At 34.6% G+C, this 20,945-nt stretch overlaps 4 protein-coding genes and 3 non-coding genes across 10 annotated transcripts; all 7 read left to right on the top strand.

The window, feature by feature from the left end:
- Positions 1-463: 463 nt before the first annotated feature.
- LOC116011788 (anthocyanidin 3-O-glucosyltransferase 2-like) lies at positions 464-2,121 on the top strand. The gene has a single exon (XM_031251234.1). The coding sequence runs from the start codon at positions 643-645 to the stop codon at positions 2,119-2,121; it is 1,479 nt and encodes a 492-aa protein (XP_031107094.1). The 5' UTR covers positions 464-642.
- A 3,642-nt stretch (positions 2,122-5,763) lies between these two features.
- LOC116017035 (anthocyanidin 3-O-glucosyltransferase 2-like) lies at positions 5,764-7,245 on the top strand. The gene has a single exon (XM_031257545.1). The coding sequence runs from the start codon at positions 5,764-5,766 to the stop codon at positions 7,243-7,245; it is 1,482 nt and encodes a 493-aa protein (XP_031113405.1).
- Positions 7,246-7,804: 559 nt separating this feature from the next.
- On the top strand, positions 7,805-10,726 carry LOC115996584. Of its 3 annotated transcripts, none has more exons than XM_031235878.1 (5): positions 7,805-8,041; positions 8,218-8,341; positions 8,665-9,619; positions 9,865-10,227; positions 10,390-10,726. In XM_031235878.1, the coding sequence occupies exons 3-5, from the start codon at positions 8,694-8,696 to the stop codon at positions 10,430-10,432; spliced, it is 1,332 nt and encodes a 443-aa protein (XP_031091738.1). In that variant the 5' UTR covers positions 7,805-8,041; positions 8,218-8,341; positions 8,665-8,693; the 3' UTR covers positions 10,433-10,726. The 3 variants fall into 3 exon arrangements, with proteins under 3 accessions (XP_031091738.1, XP_031091747.1, XP_031091756.1); XM_031235887.1 differs by having other exon boundaries at positions 8,668-9,619; XM_031235896.1 differs by lacking the exons at positions 9,865-10,227; positions 10,390-10,726 and adding an exon at positions 9,748-9,858.
- A 1,059-nt stretch (positions 10,727-11,785) lies between these two features.
- TRNAC-GCA lies at positions 11,786-11,857 on the top strand. Its single transcript has one exon. It is a non-coding gene; the product is annotated as a tRNA-Cys (tRNA).
- A 1,402-nt stretch (positions 11,858-13,259) lies between these two features.
- On the top strand, positions 13,260-18,429 carry LOC115997491 (probable inactive purple acid phosphatase 1). Of its 2 annotated transcripts, none has more exons than XM_031237058.1 (13): positions 13,260-13,462; positions 14,188-14,372; positions 14,576-14,667; positions 14,796-14,862; positions 15,130-15,252; positions 15,379-15,471; positions 15,582-15,711; positions 15,821-15,902; positions 16,195-16,327; positions 16,785-16,990; positions 17,075-17,200; positions 17,392-17,701; positions 17,873-18,429. In XM_031237058.1, exons 2-13 carry the CDS (start codon positions 14,196-14,198, stop codon positions 18,176-18,178), a joined length of 1,845 nt encoding a protein of 614 aa, XP_031092918.1. In that variant the 5' UTR covers positions 13,260-13,462; positions 14,188-14,195; the 3' UTR covers positions 18,179-18,429. The 2 variants fall into 2 exon arrangements, with proteins under 2 accessions (XP_031092918.1, XP_031092926.1); XM_031237066.1 differs by lacking the exon at positions 13,260-13,462 and adding an exon at positions 13,491-13,667.
- Positions 18,430-20,506: 2,077 nt separating this feature from the next.
- On the top strand, positions 20,507-20,577 carry TRNAC-GCA. Its single transcript has one exon. It is a non-coding gene; the product is annotated as a tRNA-Cys (tRNA).
- Positions 20,578-20,704: 127 nt separating this feature from the next.
- On the top strand, positions 20,705-20,777 carry TRNAR-ACG. The gene has a single exon. It is a non-coding gene; the product is annotated as a tRNA-Arg (tRNA).
- Positions 20,778-20,945: the final 168 nt, after the last annotated feature.

Here is a 20,945-nt window from a genome sequence, read left to right on the forward strand (position 1 = left end):
CGAACTCATGCAATAATAACGTATATTGTTAAATAAAACTGTACTATAATTAAAATGACAGTTTAGTGATTTTATAATGAAACTAGTGTGCGTGAAAAATAAAACTAAAAAATAGAACAATATAATATTGTCAAATAAAATTGATATGTAATTAAAATGATACAAAGTCATTTTACTTTATGATCGATGTTGCTACGTGAATATTCATGATGCACAGGAACACCATTATATTCTGGGTTTGCAGTTTGCACAGATCCAAAAGCTAAAACAAATAATAGATCAATATATTACTACATAAATAAACACACGATCGGCGCATGCATTGTGTAATAATACACCATTATATTCTGGGTTTACACAGATCCGATCCAAAAGCTAAAAACAAATAATAGATCAATATATTACGGAGTATTATTACACACATGATCGGCGCATTAGCGGTGGTCATTTATTTTGCGATGAATATATTAATACGCATAGAGCGCGCATAGGAACGGCAATGCAATTTTACGTATAAATAAGTTGCAGATCGAATGAAGAGTTTCATACATATATACTCAATAGCTATATACATACCTTCTTCAATTCTCTCCATCTCAATTCAAATCTAATTTTGAATTCTCTCATCTCATCTCATCTCCAATGGAAGATGCTAATATTGAACTGGTTTTCGTTCCAGCCCCTTCAATAGGTCACTTTGTTTCTGCAGTGGGAACCGCGAAGCTCCTCCTGCAAAGACGACCTCAGCTCTGCATCACTGTATTGATCATGAAAATGCCTCTCTCTCCCGATGCCAAGATTAATTCTTACATCGATTCTTTGATTGCCGATGAGAAGGATATGAACCCTAGATTGAAGCTCATACTACTGCCTGAGGACTTGGATGCTTTGAAGGGCCACACCGACCGGATTTCATTCTTCCATGCCTTCCTCGATTCTCAGAAGACTAGAGTCAGAGACTACTGCGTTAATGAATTCCACAAGTCTTCTTCGGCTAGGCGGCTAGCGGGATTTGTTGTGGACGTTTTCTGTACCGATTTGATAATGGATGTGGGTGAGGAGTTTGGGGTTCCCACTTACGTGTTCTACGCTCTGGGTGCTGCTATGCTCGGCCTTCACCTCCATTTCCGCAGCCTCACAGATGACCATGGTATAGATGCCTCCGGCTTTAAGGATTCCGACCCTGATCTCAATATCCCTACATATTTCAAACCTTTTCCGGTCAAATTACTCCCCAACCTTCCCTTCTTTGACTTGAGCACACGAATCCGAGAGGTCAAAGGCATCATCGTCAACACTTTCTTTGACCTAGAGCCGCATGCCATTGAATCTCTCTCCAACCACAACAGCTTCCCACCTGTCTACTCTGTGGGACCCATATTAAACTTAAACCCCCCTCATAAGAAGAAGAAGAATAATCAAGAATCGGAGGAGAAGCAAATCTTCAAATGGTTGGATGACCAACCAGCTTCATCAGTTGTATTCCTTTGCTTTGGAAGCGGAGGTACTTTTCCTGAGCCTCAAGTGAAAGAGATAGCATATGCACTTGAACGTAGCGGCCAGCGGTTCTTATGGGCCTTGAGGAAGCCACCCTATCCAGGTTCAGTACTCCCCACCGAGTATAGCAATCCGGAGGAAGTCCTGCCAAAAGGATTCTTGGAAAGAACTAAAAGCATCGGAAAAATTATAGGGTGGGCACCACAAAGTGCAGTTCTAGCTCACCCTGCTGTTGGGGGTTTCGTATCTCATTGTGGATGGAATTCAACTTTGGAGAGTGTTTGGTTTGGAGTTCCGATTGCAACTTGGCCAATGTCGGTAGATCAACAAGCAAATGCGTTTCAATTGGTGAGAGAGATAGGAACCGCTGTGGACATTAAGATGGATTATAGAGTAGATTCAAGAAATCCGAAGATTAATAGTCCAATAGTTCCTGAAATTGTGAGTGCAAAAGAGATAGAAATTGGAATCACAAGTCTTATGAATCAGTACTCTACTCCCACTTCTGTAAGGACAAAGGCTAAAGAAGTTCAAGAAAAAAGTAGGAAGGCACTAGAGGAGGGTGGCTCATCCTTTAATTTTATTGAAAGTTTTTTTGAAAATGTCATGAACAATCTCAAATAAGTGAAGAATGAGACGAAATAATGGTACTCTCTAATAATTTAGTATTAGAGTGGTAACACGTAATAAATGAATCCATGCAAGTTTCATAATTTAATTACTATATCATTAGCCTTTTATAAAATTACAGTTTCAATCTTACTAGCATGCATGCTTCTAATAACGTGAGTTTAGTAACGGTTTGGATCATGTCTTGCTTCTAACTACTAAGTACTAACTAGGAGTTATTTGTGTACCGTGAGTGGTATTATAATATAATTATCATGTGTTTCTTGATTTTGCAAAAGATTCAATTCTATGTTTATGTGTCAACCATTGTAATTTGCACCCTAGAAAATTTAAATAAAGGGAATGGTTTTGGGATTGCACATCTAAATCCATTAGAACAATACAACAACTAACCCAAGTACGAAGTATCCAAGTCTATTCAAATTACCAAATATATTGAATGTTAATTTTTAATGCGTTTGGTTGTCTAACACATATTTATATGTTTGATGGCTTAACCATGCCTGTTCATAGGCTGCTTAATCTAAGATAAAGAATTATGATCTATAAGTATCAGTTTTACGTTGAAGCTTGAAATCAAGAATTTGGGCCGAAGTTAGAGAGAAACTTCATTTGGAGAAAAATACAAATCTGAATTCGAAAGGTACGTAGGTTCGATGATGTCCAGGAATGGTGCAAATTAAAACAACTGAAATAGTTAGAGGCGAAAATGTTTTTTACAATCAGCAATTGGCTTTTAATTGCTTTCCAATTTCTTCGAATTTCGTAAGATTTGCTCAACTTCAATAATGATTGGAGGGTTGGTACATAATTTCATCGTTACGTTGAGATTGTATTTATTTTTTTTATTTATAAATTTATCTCATAATATTCATATCTTAATATGACATTACGTACTTAGAGCATAAGTCAAGGTTACTCCTTATAATTCAAAACTCATCCCTACCACCACGTTTGAAATGAGTGAGCATTTAAAGTCACATCTGCACCACCATGGGTAAATACCTACCAATTTTTATTCTAATAAATAAATTTAAATGTACATTAATAAGATGAAAACTAAATAAACAATAAATTAAAACTCAAATTGCATAAGATTGTGTAAAGTAAATCTATGAGTGAAATTTGTGTTCACATGATAATTCATTTTAATAATTTGATACATAAACTTCCTAAAATTCTTGAACTTATAATTTTTTTTTAGGTTCCATCCGGCAATCCAGTTTTGATGACCTGACGTCCGGTTAAGCTAACGTGGTTGGCAAAATAATTTTTTTGACATGACATCCAACAAAATAATATTTTACTTCAATCCATCGAAAAATCTTGAAAAGCGAATTTTTTCACTTTTCGGTGATGTGGCATCACTCCAATTATACTTTAGGTGACTAAAACAAAACCTTCCATTACAAAAACAACTTCCATTCCAAATGCATCATTATTATTTTGTTCTCTAGTAGATGAAATTGGTCTTTCCAAACAAAAAGGAACCACACTCGTACTCCTCATGAAAAGATTTCAAACACATTTACTAAATGGGTCATTCCAAAAATTACACTAATGTAAAAATAATATACATATTCATCACACCTTCCATCTTTGACATACAACCAAAAAATTTCTTCCCAGAATTGCGAGTTGTGCATATTGAGGCTTTCAATCCACAATGACAGTACATCTCAGTCTCATACTCCAAGTTGTTTCGCGCGCTTGATGAAGCCAAAGATGAAGACATTTCAAATTAAACCAAGAAGCTGAGTGAAACTGATATATACGATTTTGAGAAGACGAAGCGGCTGAAGAAAGAAGTCGAAGATGAATAACATACTAATAGGGTTATGCATTTGCTTGGTTTTAATTCATAGCCTTAATAGATTCCATTCCAACAATAACCTTTTTTAATTAAATTTTCATGTCAGCTTAATATGGATTGACAACATGATGGAACCTGGAAAAATGGTAATTATGAGAAATTTAGGAAGTTTATGTATCAAATTAGCTCTTATTTTAAACCAATGCATGGTTAATTGAGCACTTATGAGTAGTAAATGGATCTATTTGATCATTTTGATTTTTATATTTTGATTTAAAAGTATTTCATTTTTCATTAAAAGTATTACATTATTTGTCATAAGTATTACGCATGCATTTTGTCATAAGTATCACTAATATAATGAGTTCGTCAAAATTACTTATACAATCGTTAACTACTGCTAATTCATCCACTAACTACTAAATTTTGGCTTGAAAGCAAGAAACACCTAGTTGTTATTCACTGGGCTATGGTTCACACATCGCTATGTGGACCATGGTATAATGCGATTGTCAAATGAAATTGTAATAAGAGTTAATTTCAGCAATGACCCTCCGACTATATTGATTTTTCAAAATTAGTCCCCGACTATTAATTTGGACAATTTAGGTCCATTGACTTTCAAATTCTTTCCAATGTTGGTCCTTTCGTCAAAATTTGGTTAAGTTGAGCTCAAATGAAGGTGTAAAATTATCCGTTCACATGTTTAGTTTATTATTACTCGTATTTCTCCTATCCTATACGCTGTATATATGAATATAATCTCAGTCAAAGTCTCAATCGAAGCCATATAATCTCAGTCGAAGTCTCTTCGACTGAGATTATATTCATATATATATATATATATATATATATATATATATATAGGACAAGAGAAATACAAGTAATAATACACTATATAGGTGAACAGACAATTTTACCCCTTCATTTGACCTCAACTTAACCAAAATTTGACGAAAGGACCAACATTGGAAAGAATTTGAATGTCAAGGGATCTAAATTGTCCAAATTAAAAGTCGGGGACTAATTTTGAAAAATCAACATAGTTGGAGGACCATTGCTGGAATTAACGCTTGTAATAAAGTTAAAATGATATTTTAGTGTTGTTAAAATTAAACTAGTGTGTGTAGAAAATGAAACAAAAAATATAGCTCATGTACTAACGTATAATGTCAAATGAAATTGTAGTAGAATTAAAATGATACTTTAGTGTTGCTATAATGAAACTAGTATGTATGAAAAATGAAACCAAAAAATAGATCGAACTCATTCAATAATAACATATATTGTTAAATGAAAATTGTACTATAATTAAAATAATACTTTAGTATTGATATAATAAAACCAGTGTGTGTGAAAAATGAAACTAAAAAATAAAATAATATTGTCAAACGATAGTAGTATATATGTAATTAAAATGATACAATGTGGTTTAGTTTTACTTTATAGTCCACGACAATACTACATGAACCATGATGCACAGTAAAACTTTCCAGAAACACCATTATATTCTGGGTTTGCAGTTTGCACAGATCCAAAAGCTAAAACAAATAATAGATCAATATATTATTACACACATGATCGGCGCATTGTGTAATAATAAATGAAAAATAGCGATGAATATATTAATACGCATACGTTTCACACATACAGCATAGGTACGGCAATGCAATTTTACGTATAAATAAGTTGCAGAATGAAGATCAGAGTTTCATGGTAGGTCTACATACTTATATACGCAATAGCTATATACATACCTTCTTCAATTCTCTCCATCTCAATTCAAATATAATTTTGAATTCTCTCATCTCATCTCATCTCCAATGGAAGATGCTAATATTGAACTGGTTTTCGTTCCAGCCCCAGCAATGGGTCACCTTGTTCCTGCAGTGGGAACCGCGAAGCTCCTCCTGCAAAGACTACCACAGCTCTCCATCACTGTCTTGATCATGAAAATGCCTCTCTCTCCCGATGCCAAGATTAATTCTTACATCGATTCTTTGATTGCCGATGAGAAGCAGGATATGAACCCTAGATTGAAGCTCATACTACTGCCTGAGAACCTGGATGCTTTGAAGGGCCACACCGACCGGGTTTCATTCTTCCATGCCTTCCTCGATTCTCAGAAGACTAGAGTCAGAGACTACTGCCTTAATGAATTCCACAAGTCTTCTTCGGCTAGGCGGCTAGCGGGATTTGTTGTGGACGTTTTCTGTACCGATTTGATAATGGATGTGGGTGAGGAGTTTGGGGTTCCCACTTACGTGTTCTACGCTTCTGGTGCTGCTTTGCTCGGCCTTCACCTCCATTTCCAGAGCCTCAAAGATGACCATGGTATAGATGCCTCCGCCTTTAAGGATTCCGACCCTGATCTCAATATCCCTACATATTTCAACCCCTTTCCGGTCAAATTACTGCCCAACCTTCCATTCTTTGACTTGAGCACACGAATCCGAGAGGCCAAAGGCGTCATCGTCAACACTTTCTTTGACCTAGAGCGGCATGCAATTGAATCTCTGTCCAATCACAAGAGGTTTCCACCTGTCTACCCGGTGGGGCCCATATTAAACTTAAACCCCCCTCATCAGAAGAAGAGTAATACTCGAGAATCGGAGGAGAAGCAAATCTTGGAATGGTTGGATGACCAACCAGTTTCATCAGTTGTATTTCTTTGCTTTGGAAGCGGTGGTACTTTTCCCGAGCCTCAAGTGAAAGAGATAGCTTATGCACTTGAAAGTAGCGGCCAAAGGTTCTTATGGGCCTTGAGGAAGCCACCCTGTCCAGGTTCTGTACTACCCACCGAGTATAGCAATCCGGAGGAGGTCATGCCAAAAGGATTCTTGGAAAGAACTAAAAGCATCGGAAAAATTATAGGATGGGCACCACAAAGTGCAGTTCTAGCTCACCCCGCTGTGGGGGGTTTCGTTTCTCATTGTGGATGGAATTCAACTTTGGAGAGTATTTGGTTTGGAGTTCCGATTGCAACTTGGCCAATGTCTGTAGATCAACAAGCAAATGCGTTCCAATTGGTGAGAGAGATAGGAACCGCTGTGGACATTAAGATGGATTACAGAGTAGATTCAAGAGATCCGAAGATTAATAGTCCAATATTGCCTGAAATTGTGAATGCAAAAGAGATAGAAATTGGAATCATAAGTCTTATGGATCACTACTCTACCCCTAATTCTGTAAGGACAAAGGCTAAAGAAGTTCAAGAAAAAAGTAGGAAGGCACTAGAGGAGGGTGGCTTATCTTTTAATTTTGTTGAAAGTTTTTTTAAAAATGTCATGAACAATCTCAAATAAGTGAAGTGTATGTGATGAAATAATGGTACTCTCTAATAATTTGGTATTAGAGTGGTAACACGTAATAAATGAATCCATGCAAGTTTCATAGTTTACTATCAATCTATCATTAGCCTTTTATAAATTAAAATTAAAGTTTCAATTTTACTAGCATGCATGCTTCTAATAACTTGAGTTTTCGGTTTGGATCATGTCATTATAGGATTTTCAAATGAAAAAAAAATTATATTTTAAGATAAGTGATTTTCAAAAACTCAATTGATATGACAATGTGACAACAAAACATATTTATACATTAAATCTGACAAAAATAATATTTGAGAACTAAATGCAATAAGTGCGAGGACCAAAACTAGCAATAGCTGATTGAGTTTTCAGATTTTTTTTTTAAAACAAATTTTTGGGCATTGGCTTTCGTCTACTATTTCTTATGCACGTGCTAAGCGCGTGACTTGTGATTTACGTCATGGCGTCAAAAACAGCTCAAGTTCGTTATTTTTTTTTTTTTTTTTGTTAATTCAAGTTCGTTATTTTTAGAATCCCAAGTTCAGAACGAGACCGCACCCCGTAACAGCCGCTCTACCTTCCAATCTGCTTCCCGCATTCTCATTTTGTTAATTTATTTTTCCAAAAACCCTAAATCCTTTATCCCCTCTCTAATCCTTCATCAATTTCATGCCTTTTCTTAATTCCCACACGCCCAGAATATCATGCTTATGTAAACCTGAACTTTATCCAGTTTTACAATGTGCCTTGATATAGGGAATTAAGGAAAATATAGTATGCTAATTCTAAGGTATTTTTTATCTTTTAATTTAAAACATTTCCTTCCCTGTTCTGTTTTTGAACATTTCAGGGTTTTTTTGGGTGTGTTCATTGCGATTTGCAGTAAATTTCCTATTTTACCTAATTTCCTTATTTATTTTTGGAAATTTTAAAGATTTTTTTTCGGTGGGGTTTTCGTTTCTATAGGTTGTGACCGTTGTGTGAGGGAGAAGATTGTTGCCGGAGTCGCTTCCGGCAAGATCGATCGACAATAAGCAGCATCTTTTGTGGGTAGAGAATGGTTCAATCCAAATGGCTTTCTTTTGATAAAGTAAGTTAAAAAATTTTCCCCTAATTTGTATTTGTTATAGGTTTTAATTTGAATTTTCTGGTTATTGTTAATAGAAAAAGCCTATAAAATGCCATTGGTGATTCCTTGCTCATAAATATGAATGTTTTATTATGATTAAATTCAATAGGAATAAGCCAATAATCAATGGAAAAGAATGAGGTAAAAAGGTTGAAGATAGTTGAGAGTTCTTTGTGAATAGGTGTGAACAAATAGAGTTAAGCACTGAATTTGAACAACTTGCTTATCCCTTTATGAGTTAATATTTTAGATTTGAAGATGTGATGAGCAATTTTGTGTTGCAGTAGCTCCTTTCTGTGTTTATTAAGCAGTAATGGGCCATGGAAGTGCGCTTCAATCTTCGAAACCTCCCCTTTCATCCTCATTGTCGGGAAGTTCTTCACATGACTGCTCCCAATTGTATCCAAAAGCAACAGCGATCTCTTTTTCATTTTATGAAGCTGCTGGGAATGACAGTAATGATATGAATGGAAAAGTTTTGAATGCATCTACGAGTTCTGCCCCCAAGGTTTCAGATGTTACTGGTGAATCTACGGTTCAAAACTGGTCTCCTCCCATTCAAGTCATGGAAAAACCAGGAGATTTTAATTTCAATAGAATTTCCTCAACGAGTGATCCCCCTACAAGAGACTCCTTTTCATTTGAAACTTGGAGTCACAATAAAGGTACTAATGGAACCCATTCCAAATTGGAAGGAGTCCTGAATGCGTCTTTTCGTTCTGATGCCTGTGCCTCTAAGACTTCAGATGTCACTCATGAATCTGAGCTGCAAAATGAGTCACCTACCATTCAAATCATGGAAATGCCAGGAGATTTTGAGACCAATGAAAACCCCTCCTCAATTTCCATGAGCAAGTCAACAGCTTGGAGTAATACTTCCAATGGATCATTATTCAGTATTGATATTGGACCCCATAGCATTGATATTGGACCCCATAGCTTTTCCACTGATGTAATTCCAATGACGGATGGAGATTCCTACAAGTCAGGGGAACTTGATACACACGAAGACCTTGTGAGATATAGGCAGATGCCCTTGGCTCCAAAAGGAGCAGAATATAACGAAGAGACCCCAGCTAATAGGGAAGGAGCAGGAAACACTCCAAGAATCACAAGTATTTCAGTAGGACCAATTAAAAATGGGGCCAACCAACATGCGGTGCCATTAAGAACAGGTGCAAATGCTTCTAGTCATCTTGTTGGAACCAGGCCTTCTAACAAGTCTGTTGATCTTCAAATGTGAGTGACGTTCCTTGCTCTTCTTGATGTGTGTGGACTGTTGTCTCTTAAATTTATCATGAGTAGTTTATTCCAATTATTCCATCATATACAGGGTTAATACTATATGTAAATTGTTGTGCATGTAGATACACACATTTAGAGGGGAAATTATACACACACAAATAGTGGGTTAATGCGATTTCCATTAATTTCCTCAAACATCATTTTGTATGGATAAGAAAAGAGAACTCTATGCAATTCAGGACAAAGAAGTCTGAACCAACAGGGTGTAAATGCTGTTGTGCTGGTTTTACCCGTGACTCTTGTTTCTGTTCAAGTCCAAGCCAGTGCATTATTAGCTCAGGTGCATGGTTAAGAGGTCGAAGTTGTTGCTGCAAGTGGTTCAGCGGGCTATCTTTCTCTTGTGAGTGTCTACGTTGCTTCTGTAAACAGCCAAAGTGTAAATGGTGCTGCAGTGGATGGCCCTCCTTAAACTGCTGCTGCTTCTGCAAGTCAATAACCTGTCCGTGCTCCTACTTTAAGTGTCCAAGCTGGAAAATTTGTCACTTTCGCTGCTCGTTCTGCTGCGGTTGGAACTGTTTTGCGAAGAACTCAAGTATTGATAAGTACGCCCCCTCTCACCCGCTTATTGTAACATGCTCTGCTAATTTACTTGTTTGATATGGTCACATTTGGTTCTTTGATTGGATGTCTGTACCACATAGTAAAACCACCTGCCAATTATGCTCAGATCATCTCATTAAACAATGTTTTGTTGTGGTTTGCAGTCTGGCAAAAGATGGAGGGAGGATCACCCGAGTAGCAGCATAATTCTTCAAAGAAGGCTTCAAATGCCACCAACTCTACGCAGTGGGGTTTTCTTGTCACTCATGTATATATATTTATAGGAAAATTTTGAAGTGTCGTTTTGGCACTTATGACTCTTATGCCTGATACTATTGCAAAGTGAAAGGTGATAACTTTTAACTTTGTGTCGGGTACAAAGTCAACATTGTCTTCACACTTTTTTTTATTTTGATTTTGATTTTGTACAAGAAACATGGTGTTGATAGGCACGGTAGCATTTCCGTATATGTATATGTTCTTCAAAGAAAAGTTATCTAATTAATTCCCCTTTTATTTTTAAAATAATCAAATACTAAGTCTCACCAAAATAATAATAATAATAATAATAATAATAACAATAACAACAACAACAAATAGTAAAAGATATATACATATATACTAGGACTAAATGTGGAACTCTTTTTTTTTTTTTTCTAGAAATTGAACTTTCTTTAGAAAATAAACAAAATATGTTCATCAAGATTTTGAGCTTCCTAGAATCATATTTGACCAAACAATAAAATTTGGAAACATGATAGATATTCCGTATGTTGGTCAAAAGACTTTATGTCAAAATAAGCCATTTGAAATCTACCATCTTAATAAGAGGCCATAACAGGAAGAAAAAAATGTTGGTAGTAATTATTTATTCAAATAAATGGTTTATATTATATCTATTTAAATATTTTAAAATGATTTTTCAATCTTACCCTAAATTATTACTACGTATTAACTTTTTCGCCTAAATAGTCCTAACTCCGTTCGGCTTCTTTAATTTCTTATCTTACATTAACAAGGTTTGTTCAGTCCCGCCTAAGGCCTCCCAAATTTCTAAAATTTTGAATTTAATAAATGCTTACTAAATAATTTGAATAGTTTAAACATACATTAATGCATTTGGAATTTGTTAAACACAACAATAACTAATAAAATACAAAAAAAAAAAAAAAACATTATAAATAATCAAATACATAATGTATAATCCTCAAACCAATAAAAAATTATTTATACAATATACTAATTACTAATACACTTTTTAAATATAAATAAATAACTAAATATATATACACTACTATACAAACACTAGGTTGGATCGAGTCCATCCCACTAGAATTCACCAATTTGATAAATTATAAAACTTAAAGTCTGCCTCATTCTATTTGTAGAACAAGGATTAATAAACCCATTTTTGATGACTTTATTGTTTATGTGTTCTAAGCTTATATAGAACAATTCAACAATCTCTCTTGATTTACAGGGTAAACACAATTAAGATTACGTTTTGTACAAGTCATACTTAGGTTTAAGAAAGAATAAATGTCCAAATTTAACATTCAAGGGTCCTTAGCTCAGTGGTAGAGCATTTGACTGCAGATCAAGAGGTCACCGGTTCGAACCCGGTAGGGCCCTTTTGTTGTTCCCAATTTGGGCTGTAAAGGCTTGCTAGGCTGAAGCCATGAATGCATAAGAAAACCCGGAATGGACTTTTGCTTGCTTTGTAAACTAAAAATCTAATATTTCTAAGAGTTTTTTCCACTTTTGATCCTATGCTTTGTAAACTAAAAATCTCATATTTCTAAGAGTTTTTTCCACTTTTGGTCCTATGACTTTAGTGTCTCCGTCAATTTAGGTACACGACTTTCATTTCTGACATAAGTAGTGCTTGATTTTAATTTTTTTGTCAATTTTAGTCATTGACTTTGATTTTTTTTTCCACTTTTAGTCCTTTCGGTCATCTGAGCGAAAACTTTTAATCGAAATCAACAAACTGTTGTGCCATTACGGGTAAATAACGTTTAATGTATTTAGGGATTTATGAATAGACAATTTTACCTTTAATGGCACAACAATTTGTTGATTCTGATTAAAAGTTGTCGCTTAAAAAGCAAAGCAAAACAAGCAAATAACGTTTCTTTTTCCTTTTTTTTTTTCTCTGATTTTATTTATAAATATATTTAGGGCTTTATCAAAAGACACTTTTATCCTTAATGGCACAATAGTTTGTCGATTCCAATTAAAAGTTGTCGCTTGGATGGCCAAAAGGACTAAAAGTGAAAAACAAATCAAAGTAAAGGACTAAAAGTGGAAAAAGAAAATCAAAGTCAAGCACTACTTATGTCATGAATAAAAGTCGTGTACCTAAATTGACGAAAGCACTAAAGTCATAGGACCAAAAATGGAAAAAACTATATTTCTAATCCGCAAAGAACCTTTCTTGTGACAAGAGGAAACTAAAAGCTGCAGTTAACTTTATGCCCCCCTTCTATGACATAGGCATTTGCTTATTGAAGTTCTGATTTAGTAACTATCCATTTATTGATCAATTCTGCTACTGAATACTTAACATAAATCACTAGACAAAATTTGATAAATTTAAAATATTAACATAAAATAAAATTTAATAATTTTATTACCTGATTTCTTACAGTATCATTTAAAAAAAAAAAACAATGTAGCCAAGAATATCATTAAAAATAAGGAAAATAAATATTAACTAATCAATTAAATTAAATATAATAATTAATATTATGAAGTGTGGTTAGAGAGATTATGAAATTAGCTAATATAGAAATCCTCCACAATCTTATTGGGAGGGGAATGGAAGCTCTAAATATGAGAGATTTCACTTTTGAGGATGATTGGGTGGGCTAATACATAAATAAATTACTATTTCCAATTTATTTATCGTAATTATAAATTATAAATATGTTCAGTATATTTTAAGGATATTTTACAGTCAAATACGGAGTAGTCAATAATAGGAAAATGCTATTTTCCTTTTTTTAAAGAAGAAAGGTTTTGAACTTTCCTTTCCAGATCGTGAGAGTGTGAACTTAATTATGAAGTAGAATTGCGGCATCCACAGTCCATGCCATCTTAGTAGATAATTATGGAGTCCATTGACTTTTGATTTCACACCCACATGCCACGCGACTCGCTGAAAGCAGCTTAATTTCACCATTTTTCCTTATTTCCTTCCAAAGTTTACATAGTCTATTGTCTGACTGAAGGAAGGTCAGTCGTCTCTTTTGCTCTGAAATGGCTTTGTTACCCATTTGCTGGATTTATGTTAGTTTTCGTTATTGATTTGCTAATTCGGAATGTAGTCTACTTGTTCTTCAATTCCTCTGGGTGGGTCAAAGAATTAAACTTTTGGGATTTTCAGCTACTCCAAACTCTCAATGAAGGCAATCGGAATCGAGATTCTTTGATTTTTGAAGTCAGTTGCTGAATTTCAATTGATTTGCTATTGAATGCTAACCCAGATTGGATTCTGCTTTTTCTTCAATCCCAAAATGAAGTTTTGAATTTGAGCTACTTCATACATGAAACACCCAATGCTGAAAATGAAAAATCAATACTGTAATGTGATTATGTGTCCTCTGTCAGTTTTCATAGTCTTCAGCAGTGTAATGATTTGTATGCCCCTAATACAGTGTAGTATATTGTAATATTTTCCTTATTTCACCTGCAAATTCTACTGTCTCTCTACTCATACTTTATTGGAGGGAAGTTTCTTCTGATGCTGACATTTTCATTTGGTTGTTGTGTGGAATCCTAATTTGAATATTAAAGTTATTGAATGATATTCACAGTTATAAGTTTAATAATAGTATTGGGCTGACTTACAGGATATTTTGCCCTTTATGCATATAAGCATATTAGGAAATTATCTGAACTGGAGTTTTTTGTGGGATGTTTTCCATCTCATTGGTCCTTGTTGTTCCAATTGATATCAGATCAAAGGATGGATTCACTTAGAGTTTTCATGGTCTTGCTGCCGATTTTATTGGCTCTGTTTTGCCTTCAAGGAGTAACATCTCACGGGGTGCAGCCACTGGCAAGGATTGCAGTTCATGATGCAGTGGTTGCTTTGGAAGCTCAAGCATTTATTAAAGTTACTCCTTCTCTGCTCGGGTCTAATGTATGCTTCAACTTCCATGCACTGCTTTAATTCTTTCTACTAAGATACATATGAAATGACTATGATGAGTGTCTAATTGGCACCTATTCAGTACAAATTGTATTAGTCCGTGGTCTAGAATTTTTTCTCGGGAAATGTTTTCTGGTGTTGAAAAATGATAGTGAAGATTTCATTCTTGATTTACCAATGTCATTTATATCCAGGGTGAAAACAATGAATGGGTGACTGTGGAGTATGGCATGCCAAATCCATCAGGTGATGACTGGATTGGAGTATTTTCTCCTGGAAATTTCAGGTAACGGGAACGTAATGAATTGCTGTACATTTTACAAACAGCAATATATAATTTATATGCGCTTTTTAGTTTTTATAAAGATTGTTCACTGTGAGCTAATGTTATGCACTTCTATGAAATATCCTCAGTGCATCAACCTGCCTTGCTGAAAATCGAATGGCAAGTCCACCTTTGTTGTGTACAGCACCTATTAAGGTTTGTGCTTTTCTTTTCCAATAAAATAGTGCTCAACTTATTTGAAGCTTTTGTGTCTTTAAATGCTTTGCATCATGCAAGGTCTAGCTGAGGGAAATGTGCACAACCTTACCTCATATTACCGAGAGGTTTATTATTGGAATTGAATTTATGACACTCTAATTGTCAATGTGGGAGATTTTGGCTCTTACATCCAGCCCAAACTTCTTCCTTTTATCTAATTACCTCTACTAAAAAGACTAAACACCTTTTAAAATTTTTATGCAGTATCAATTTGCAAATTACTCCAACTCCAAGTACAAAGAAACGGGAAAAGGATCATTGAAGCTTCAATTGATAAACCAAAGATCAGACTTCTCTTTTGCCCTGTTTTCTGGTGGATTATCAAAAGTATGTGTGGTAACCTGATTCTGTGGTAGTATATTAAGAATTTTAGTTTTGACTGGTTACTTGTTACTCATAATTCTTCCCCATACACTCATTCTTATACTATAATTTTGGTGCCTTGATCAACAGCCAAAGCTTGTGGCAGTGTCAAACACAGTTTCCTTTGAAAATCCTAATGCACCATTATACCCAAGATTAGCCCAGGGGAAGACATGGGATGAAGTAAGTATATTTACAATGAAACTGATTTTTCTGTACCATCATCTGTTGCCTATGTCCATGTAATAACATAATAAGTTGAAAGATTGAAATCATTAAAAATTTGTTACTAGATGACTGTGACTTGGACTAGTGGATATGGGATCAATGAAGCGGAGCCATTTGTGAAGTGGGGTCCACAAGGAGGAAAACAGAGCCGCTCTCCAGCAGGGACCCTGACTTTTGACCGAAGTAGCATGTGTGGTAAGTTGTGTTAATGTTTGCAAGTGTGGAGTAGAGCTTCATGAATGCTATAATACTTTTATAACACACTTATAATACTTACCCAATTTTTGTGAATTCAAATGTGTAGGTGCACCTGCAAGAACAGTTGGATGGCGTGATCCTGGATTCATTCATACAGGTTTCCTCAAGGAGTTGTGGCCCAACTCATTGTAGGTTTTATTGTTTCTTCCATTTCTGTAGAAGGATTGCATAATAGGAAGCATTTAAAAAAAAAAATAAAAATTGGTGATGATGCTTCAGAAATCTTCCCTTTAATAGTTTAATCTCAAAGTAAAACAGTAGTTGTTTTCTCTGTTTTATTCATTACAGGAAAAGAATTAATAACAGAACAATCCAATATTTTCACTTTTTCCCTATACAAGTCAAATTTAGTATTGTAATATTTTGTGTTCACTTTTTAGTACAGATATTTAGCTCGTGTTCCATTTCGTTATTTTACAGGTATACCTACAAGTTGGGGCATAAGTTGTTAAATGGCACATATATATGGAGTCAGAGTTACCAATTCAAATCTTCTCCTTACCCTGGTCAAAACTCTGTACAACGTGTAATCATTTTTGGCGACATGGGAAAGGTTTGGACTTTACATAACAGAACTAGAAAAAGATGTGTCTATGTTCATTTCAAATTTGTGATTCACTTGGAGTTCTGCCCTTGTCTACCTTATAGCAGTGCTTGGTAAAATCACATCCAAATAACTAAATTATATGCGTTTAACTATGTATACATTGGTAGTATATGGTACAGATTTCTTTATATGATTATTGGGATTATAGATAGAATATACTTTAAACATATTTGGCAAAGATAATACATTATGGATTTCACACTTTTGTTACTTCTGTTAAGCCAAAAATCTGAGTTATGGAATTATAGACTAATCATAATCCATGTCATAAGCTTTTACTAGAACGGGGCTAATATCAAGAGTTTTACTAGGTTTGAGGTTTTTGTTTTAGACTTGTGAAGGTCATATGTCTACATAATTGCATAGATGATACAATAATGTGCTTCCACTTGTCAACCCGCAGGATGAAGCTGATGGCTCCAGTGAATATAACGACTTTCAACCTGGTTCCCTTAATACCACCAAGCAGCTGATAGATGATCTAAAAAACATTGATATAGTCTTTCACATTGGAGATATCTGTTATGCCAATGGATATATCTCGCAGTGGGATCAATTTACATCACAGATAGAGCCAATTGCTTCACGTGTACCTTACATGATTGCGAGGTAAATGCAAGTCCATTGCAGAACTTGTTTGAGCACATTCTACCTTCCTGCCTTTAGTTATAACTAGTCATTTGTGTTTTGCAGTGGCAATCATGAGCGTGATTGGCCTGATACAGGTTCGTTCTATGGCAACATGGATTCAGGGGGTGAATGTGGTGTCTTGGCTCAAAATATGTTTTATGTTCCTGCAGAAAACAGGGAAAAGTTCTGGTATGACTGCCAAATGCTACTTATATTTAACTGTGACTTCATTTTTTCCCCGACTGTATATTAATGGTTCAGACTAAGGCCTAGGAAACGGTTTCGTGTATTACAAATCTATTTTTTTTTCCACTTTACAGCATTCATACATTTCAAGTTACTTGTATATGGTTTGATATATTCTTTTTGTGTAATTGCAGGTACTCTACCGACTATGGCATGTTCCGATTTTGCATTGCTGATACTGAACATGATTGGAGAGAGGGCACGGAGCAATACAAGTTCATTGAGCACTGTCTTGCATCTGTGGACCGACAGAAACAACCATGGCTCATTTTCCTTGCCCATCGTGTACTTGGTTACTCTTCTGGTGATTTCTACGCTGTTGAAGGATCATTTGGTGAGCCTATGGGAAGGGAAAGCCTTCAAAAGCTTTGGCAGAAGTATAAAGTTGATATCGCCATGTATGGTCACGTCCATAATTATGAAAGGACTTGTCCCATTTACCAGGTAACCCGAGAAGATTTGATGATAATATTCTACCAAACATCATCAACTTTCCAATTTAGCACTTATCCTGCATCTTTCTCTTCATTTATAAACATATTCAGGTGGGTGTTTAATTAAATGTTGTTTGGCATCAATTTATTAACATCTATGTCCCCTTTTTCTTTGTTGCAGAACATTTGTACGAATAAAGAGCAACGCTTCTACAAAGGCACCTTGAATGGGACTATACATGTTGTCGCTGGGGGAGGAGGTGCAGGCCTAGCAAATTTTGCCAACATATCGACTTCGTGGAGTCTTTTCAAAGACTATGACTATGGTTTCGTGAAATTAACAGCGTTCGATCATTCAAACCTGTTGTTTGAGTACAAGAAGAGTAGTGATGGTAAAGTCTACGACTCCTTCAGGATATCAAGGGATTATAGAGACATCTTGGCTTGCACTGTGGATAGCTGCCCGAGCACGACGCTAGCAACTTGATCAATGTAATCTCGATCTCTAGTTTGGTTTTCGCAGTTTGGACTGATAAATTCAGCTGCGATTTCTAGATAGTTACAGTACTTCTGCAGGGACACAAGCCAGCAAGAATGAATGGCTGCATAGGTAAAAATGAGTGTAAAATAAGATGAATAATGGTGATAAAAAGGTCACTGATTGAGTGATTGCCTCTTTCAACACTTCCGTGTATTGATATAATAAGTTTAATTAATCAGATAAATTTTTCTAATAAAGTTGTGGATATCTTAAATTTATAATCTCTAGTGATATTAGTCTAAAGGACATGTGGGGTTTCATAAAATTAATGCAAAGTTAGTTTTGGAATTAATATATATATTAATTGGGAGATCAGGTACGTCGATTGGCAGATCAGGTAGATCAGGTGGATCAGTTGATAGATAAGGTACGTAAATCGCAAAGTAGGGCTGCCGAGCTGGTTGAGGATCTGCCTCCCAAGGCCAAGGAGACTTCGCTCGGCCGTAAAAATTGACATTGTTTGATGTAATAATGATTGCTTTTAAACTATTTTTTTGATGTAATGGTTGTTGTGGCTTCTCAAATGAGAGGTCTCAGGTTTGAATTTCAGTATGTGGTACTGACTCTTTGTACTTCAATAGGTTGAGAAAGTATGTATGACAGATACTACATTGTAACAGAGTCAATAGTACTCAAAGTATGTGGTATTGACTCTTTGTGCTTTAATAGATTGAGAAAGTATGTATGACAGATATTACATTCTAACAGAGTCAATAGTACTCAAAAAAATATAAGCATTATATTGAATATGTCATTTGATTCAATGTAATTTCGGGTTTTTTGGTATTTTCTTGAAATTTTTTTTTTGAGGAAACCAAAAAAATATTTTAGAAAAAAATGTTCTCTCTCAACAAAACAACATACTTTTAAGAGTTAATTCCATTTTTTGTCCTAGATTTATAGGTGGTATTCCACTTTTAGTCCATTTTTATTAAAACATCAATATTTGGTCCTAGTATTATTGTGGTATGACCATTTTTTGTTATCCTCCAACAAAATCGTTAAAATGCCATTAAATATAAGGGGATTTTGATCTTTTTTTTTTACAAAGTAAGTTGATCCGTTATATTTTTATTTTTATTTTTATTTTTGAAAAAAAAAATCCATATTTGAAGACCAAAATTCCCTTGCATTTATGAAAATTTTAACAATTTTGTTGATAAAGAACCAAAAAATGGTTATGCCACAATATTACTAGAACCAAAATGAGATGTTTTGAAAAGAAAGGACTAAAAGTGGAATGACGCCTATAAATCTATGATAAAAAATGTAATTAACTCTACTTTTAAAAAATGCCAAATAATAAACCGGTGATAAAAATATCAACATTTAATTCTATAATTGAAAACCCAAAATTTCACTTTTGATTCATTGAATATAATACATATTTGATTCTTCATTTGCAAGTCTGTCCACCTCAGGAAAAAAATTTATAATACACGTTTTATTTTCTACTTGAGATATTAGCACATTCAAAATAAAATTTTGAGTATAATAATATAATATGTTAAGAAATACTACATATCAATATATGACATACAAAAAATTTGGAGAAAAATGAACAGTACACTAATTTTATCAGGTTGTGTCTTTGACATGAAAGCAAAAACTAGTTTCCCAGATCGAAAGGGTAAAACCACAAAAAGAACATAATGTTATACTTACTACAGACATGAAAGCAAATGTTGTACTTCTAAATGCAAGAACCTAAAAGAAAATAATACTTAGAATTTTTTGCATTTTTAGTCCCACGAGTATAGTGACACTATTACGATTGATCCACGACTTTTAAACTTTGCAATTTTGGTTCACGACTATTTTTATTTTTTTTTTGTTTTAAAAATGGTTCTTTCGACAGCTTTTCAATCAAGTTTTCGTCATAAAAGAAAATCGACAGATTTTCCGTCAATTTTTCGTTGGAAAAAAATTTCCTTTTGAAGTAAGATTAAAATGGACATTTACATGGTTGAAAAAAAATCCCCTTTCAAGAACGAAAACATCGATTGTCATCTTCAACATGCCATCTATTGCCGACACTAATATACAGACACTAGGTTAGCCACCAAGCTCATCCCGCCATAATATGCCAATTTGGCAAGTTATAAAACTTATACCGTACCCCATTCTATTTGTAGAACAAAGATAAATCCGTTTTGATAACTCTATTGTTCATGTGTTCTCAATTTCTGTATAGCATTTTCTCTTGATTAGAATTATTTTTTGTACAAGTAATACATGTTTTAGAATAGGAAAGATATCTAATTTAGTATTTAAGGGTCCTTAGCTCGTGGTAGAGCATTTGACTGCAGATCAAGAGGTCACCGGTTCAAATCCGGTAGGGCCCTTTTATTATTTCTGCAAAATTTTAGATATTAATTTTAAAATTAAATCATAAAAAAACACAGCACTCCTTTGCCCAATGAATGAACGTTTACGAGATATTAATGTATAAATTACACTATAAAAATATAAGACTCTGTGGCCCAATGGATAAGGCGCTGGTCTACGGAACCAGAGATTCTGGGTTCGATCCCCAGCAGAGTCGCTATTTACACAATTTTTATTCCACCCTCCAGTATGTGGTGGCATCTCACCCTAAGCCAAGGATTCATAAACATGAATTCAGTCAATATATAATAAAGTATTTATTTGTTTTAAAAGTCAAAAGTAAAGCATCAACTCATCACAAATCAACATTATTACATTAAAATAC

This window comes from Ipomoea triloba, chromosome 1 (genome assembly GCF_003576645.1).
Source record: "Ipomoea triloba cultivar NCNSP0323 chromosome 1, ASM357664v1".
Lineage (NCBI taxonomy): Eukaryota > Viridiplantae > Streptophyta > Magnoliopsida > Solanales > Convolvulaceae > Ipomoea > Ipomoea triloba.

Coding starts and splice junctions, on each gene's coding strand:
- LOC116011788 (XM_031251234.1), top strand. CDS start 643: ATGGAAGATGCTAATATTGAACTGGTTTTCGTTCCAGCCCCTTCAATA.
- LOC116017035 (XM_031257545.1), top strand. CDS start 5,764: ATGGAAGATGCTAATATTGAACTGGTTTTCGTTCCAGCCCCAGCAATG.
- LOC115996584 (XM_031235878.1), top strand. CDS start 8,694: ATGGGCCATGGAAGTGCGCTTCAATCTTCGAAACCTCCCCTTTCATCC. Junction 9,620..9,864: donor AAGTCTGTTGATCTTCAAAT/GTGAGTGACGTT, acceptor TATGCAATTCAG/GACAAAGAAGTCTGAACCAA. Junction 10,228..10,389: donor AAGAACTCAAGTATTGATAA/GTACGCCCCCTC, acceptor TGTGGTTTGCAG/TCTGGCAAAAGATGGAGGGA.
- LOC115997491 (XM_031237058.1), top strand. CDS start 14,196: ATGGATTCACTTAGAGTTTTCATGGTCTTGCTGCCGATTTTATTGGCT. Junction 15,712..15,820: donor TGACCGAAGTAGCATGTGTG/GTAAGTTGTGTT, acceptor TCAAATGTGTAG/GTGCACCTGCAAGAACAGTT. Junction 17,702..17,872: donor GGACTTGTCCCATTTACCAG/GTAACCCGAGAA, acceptor TCTTTGTTGCAG/AACATTTGTACGAATAAAGA.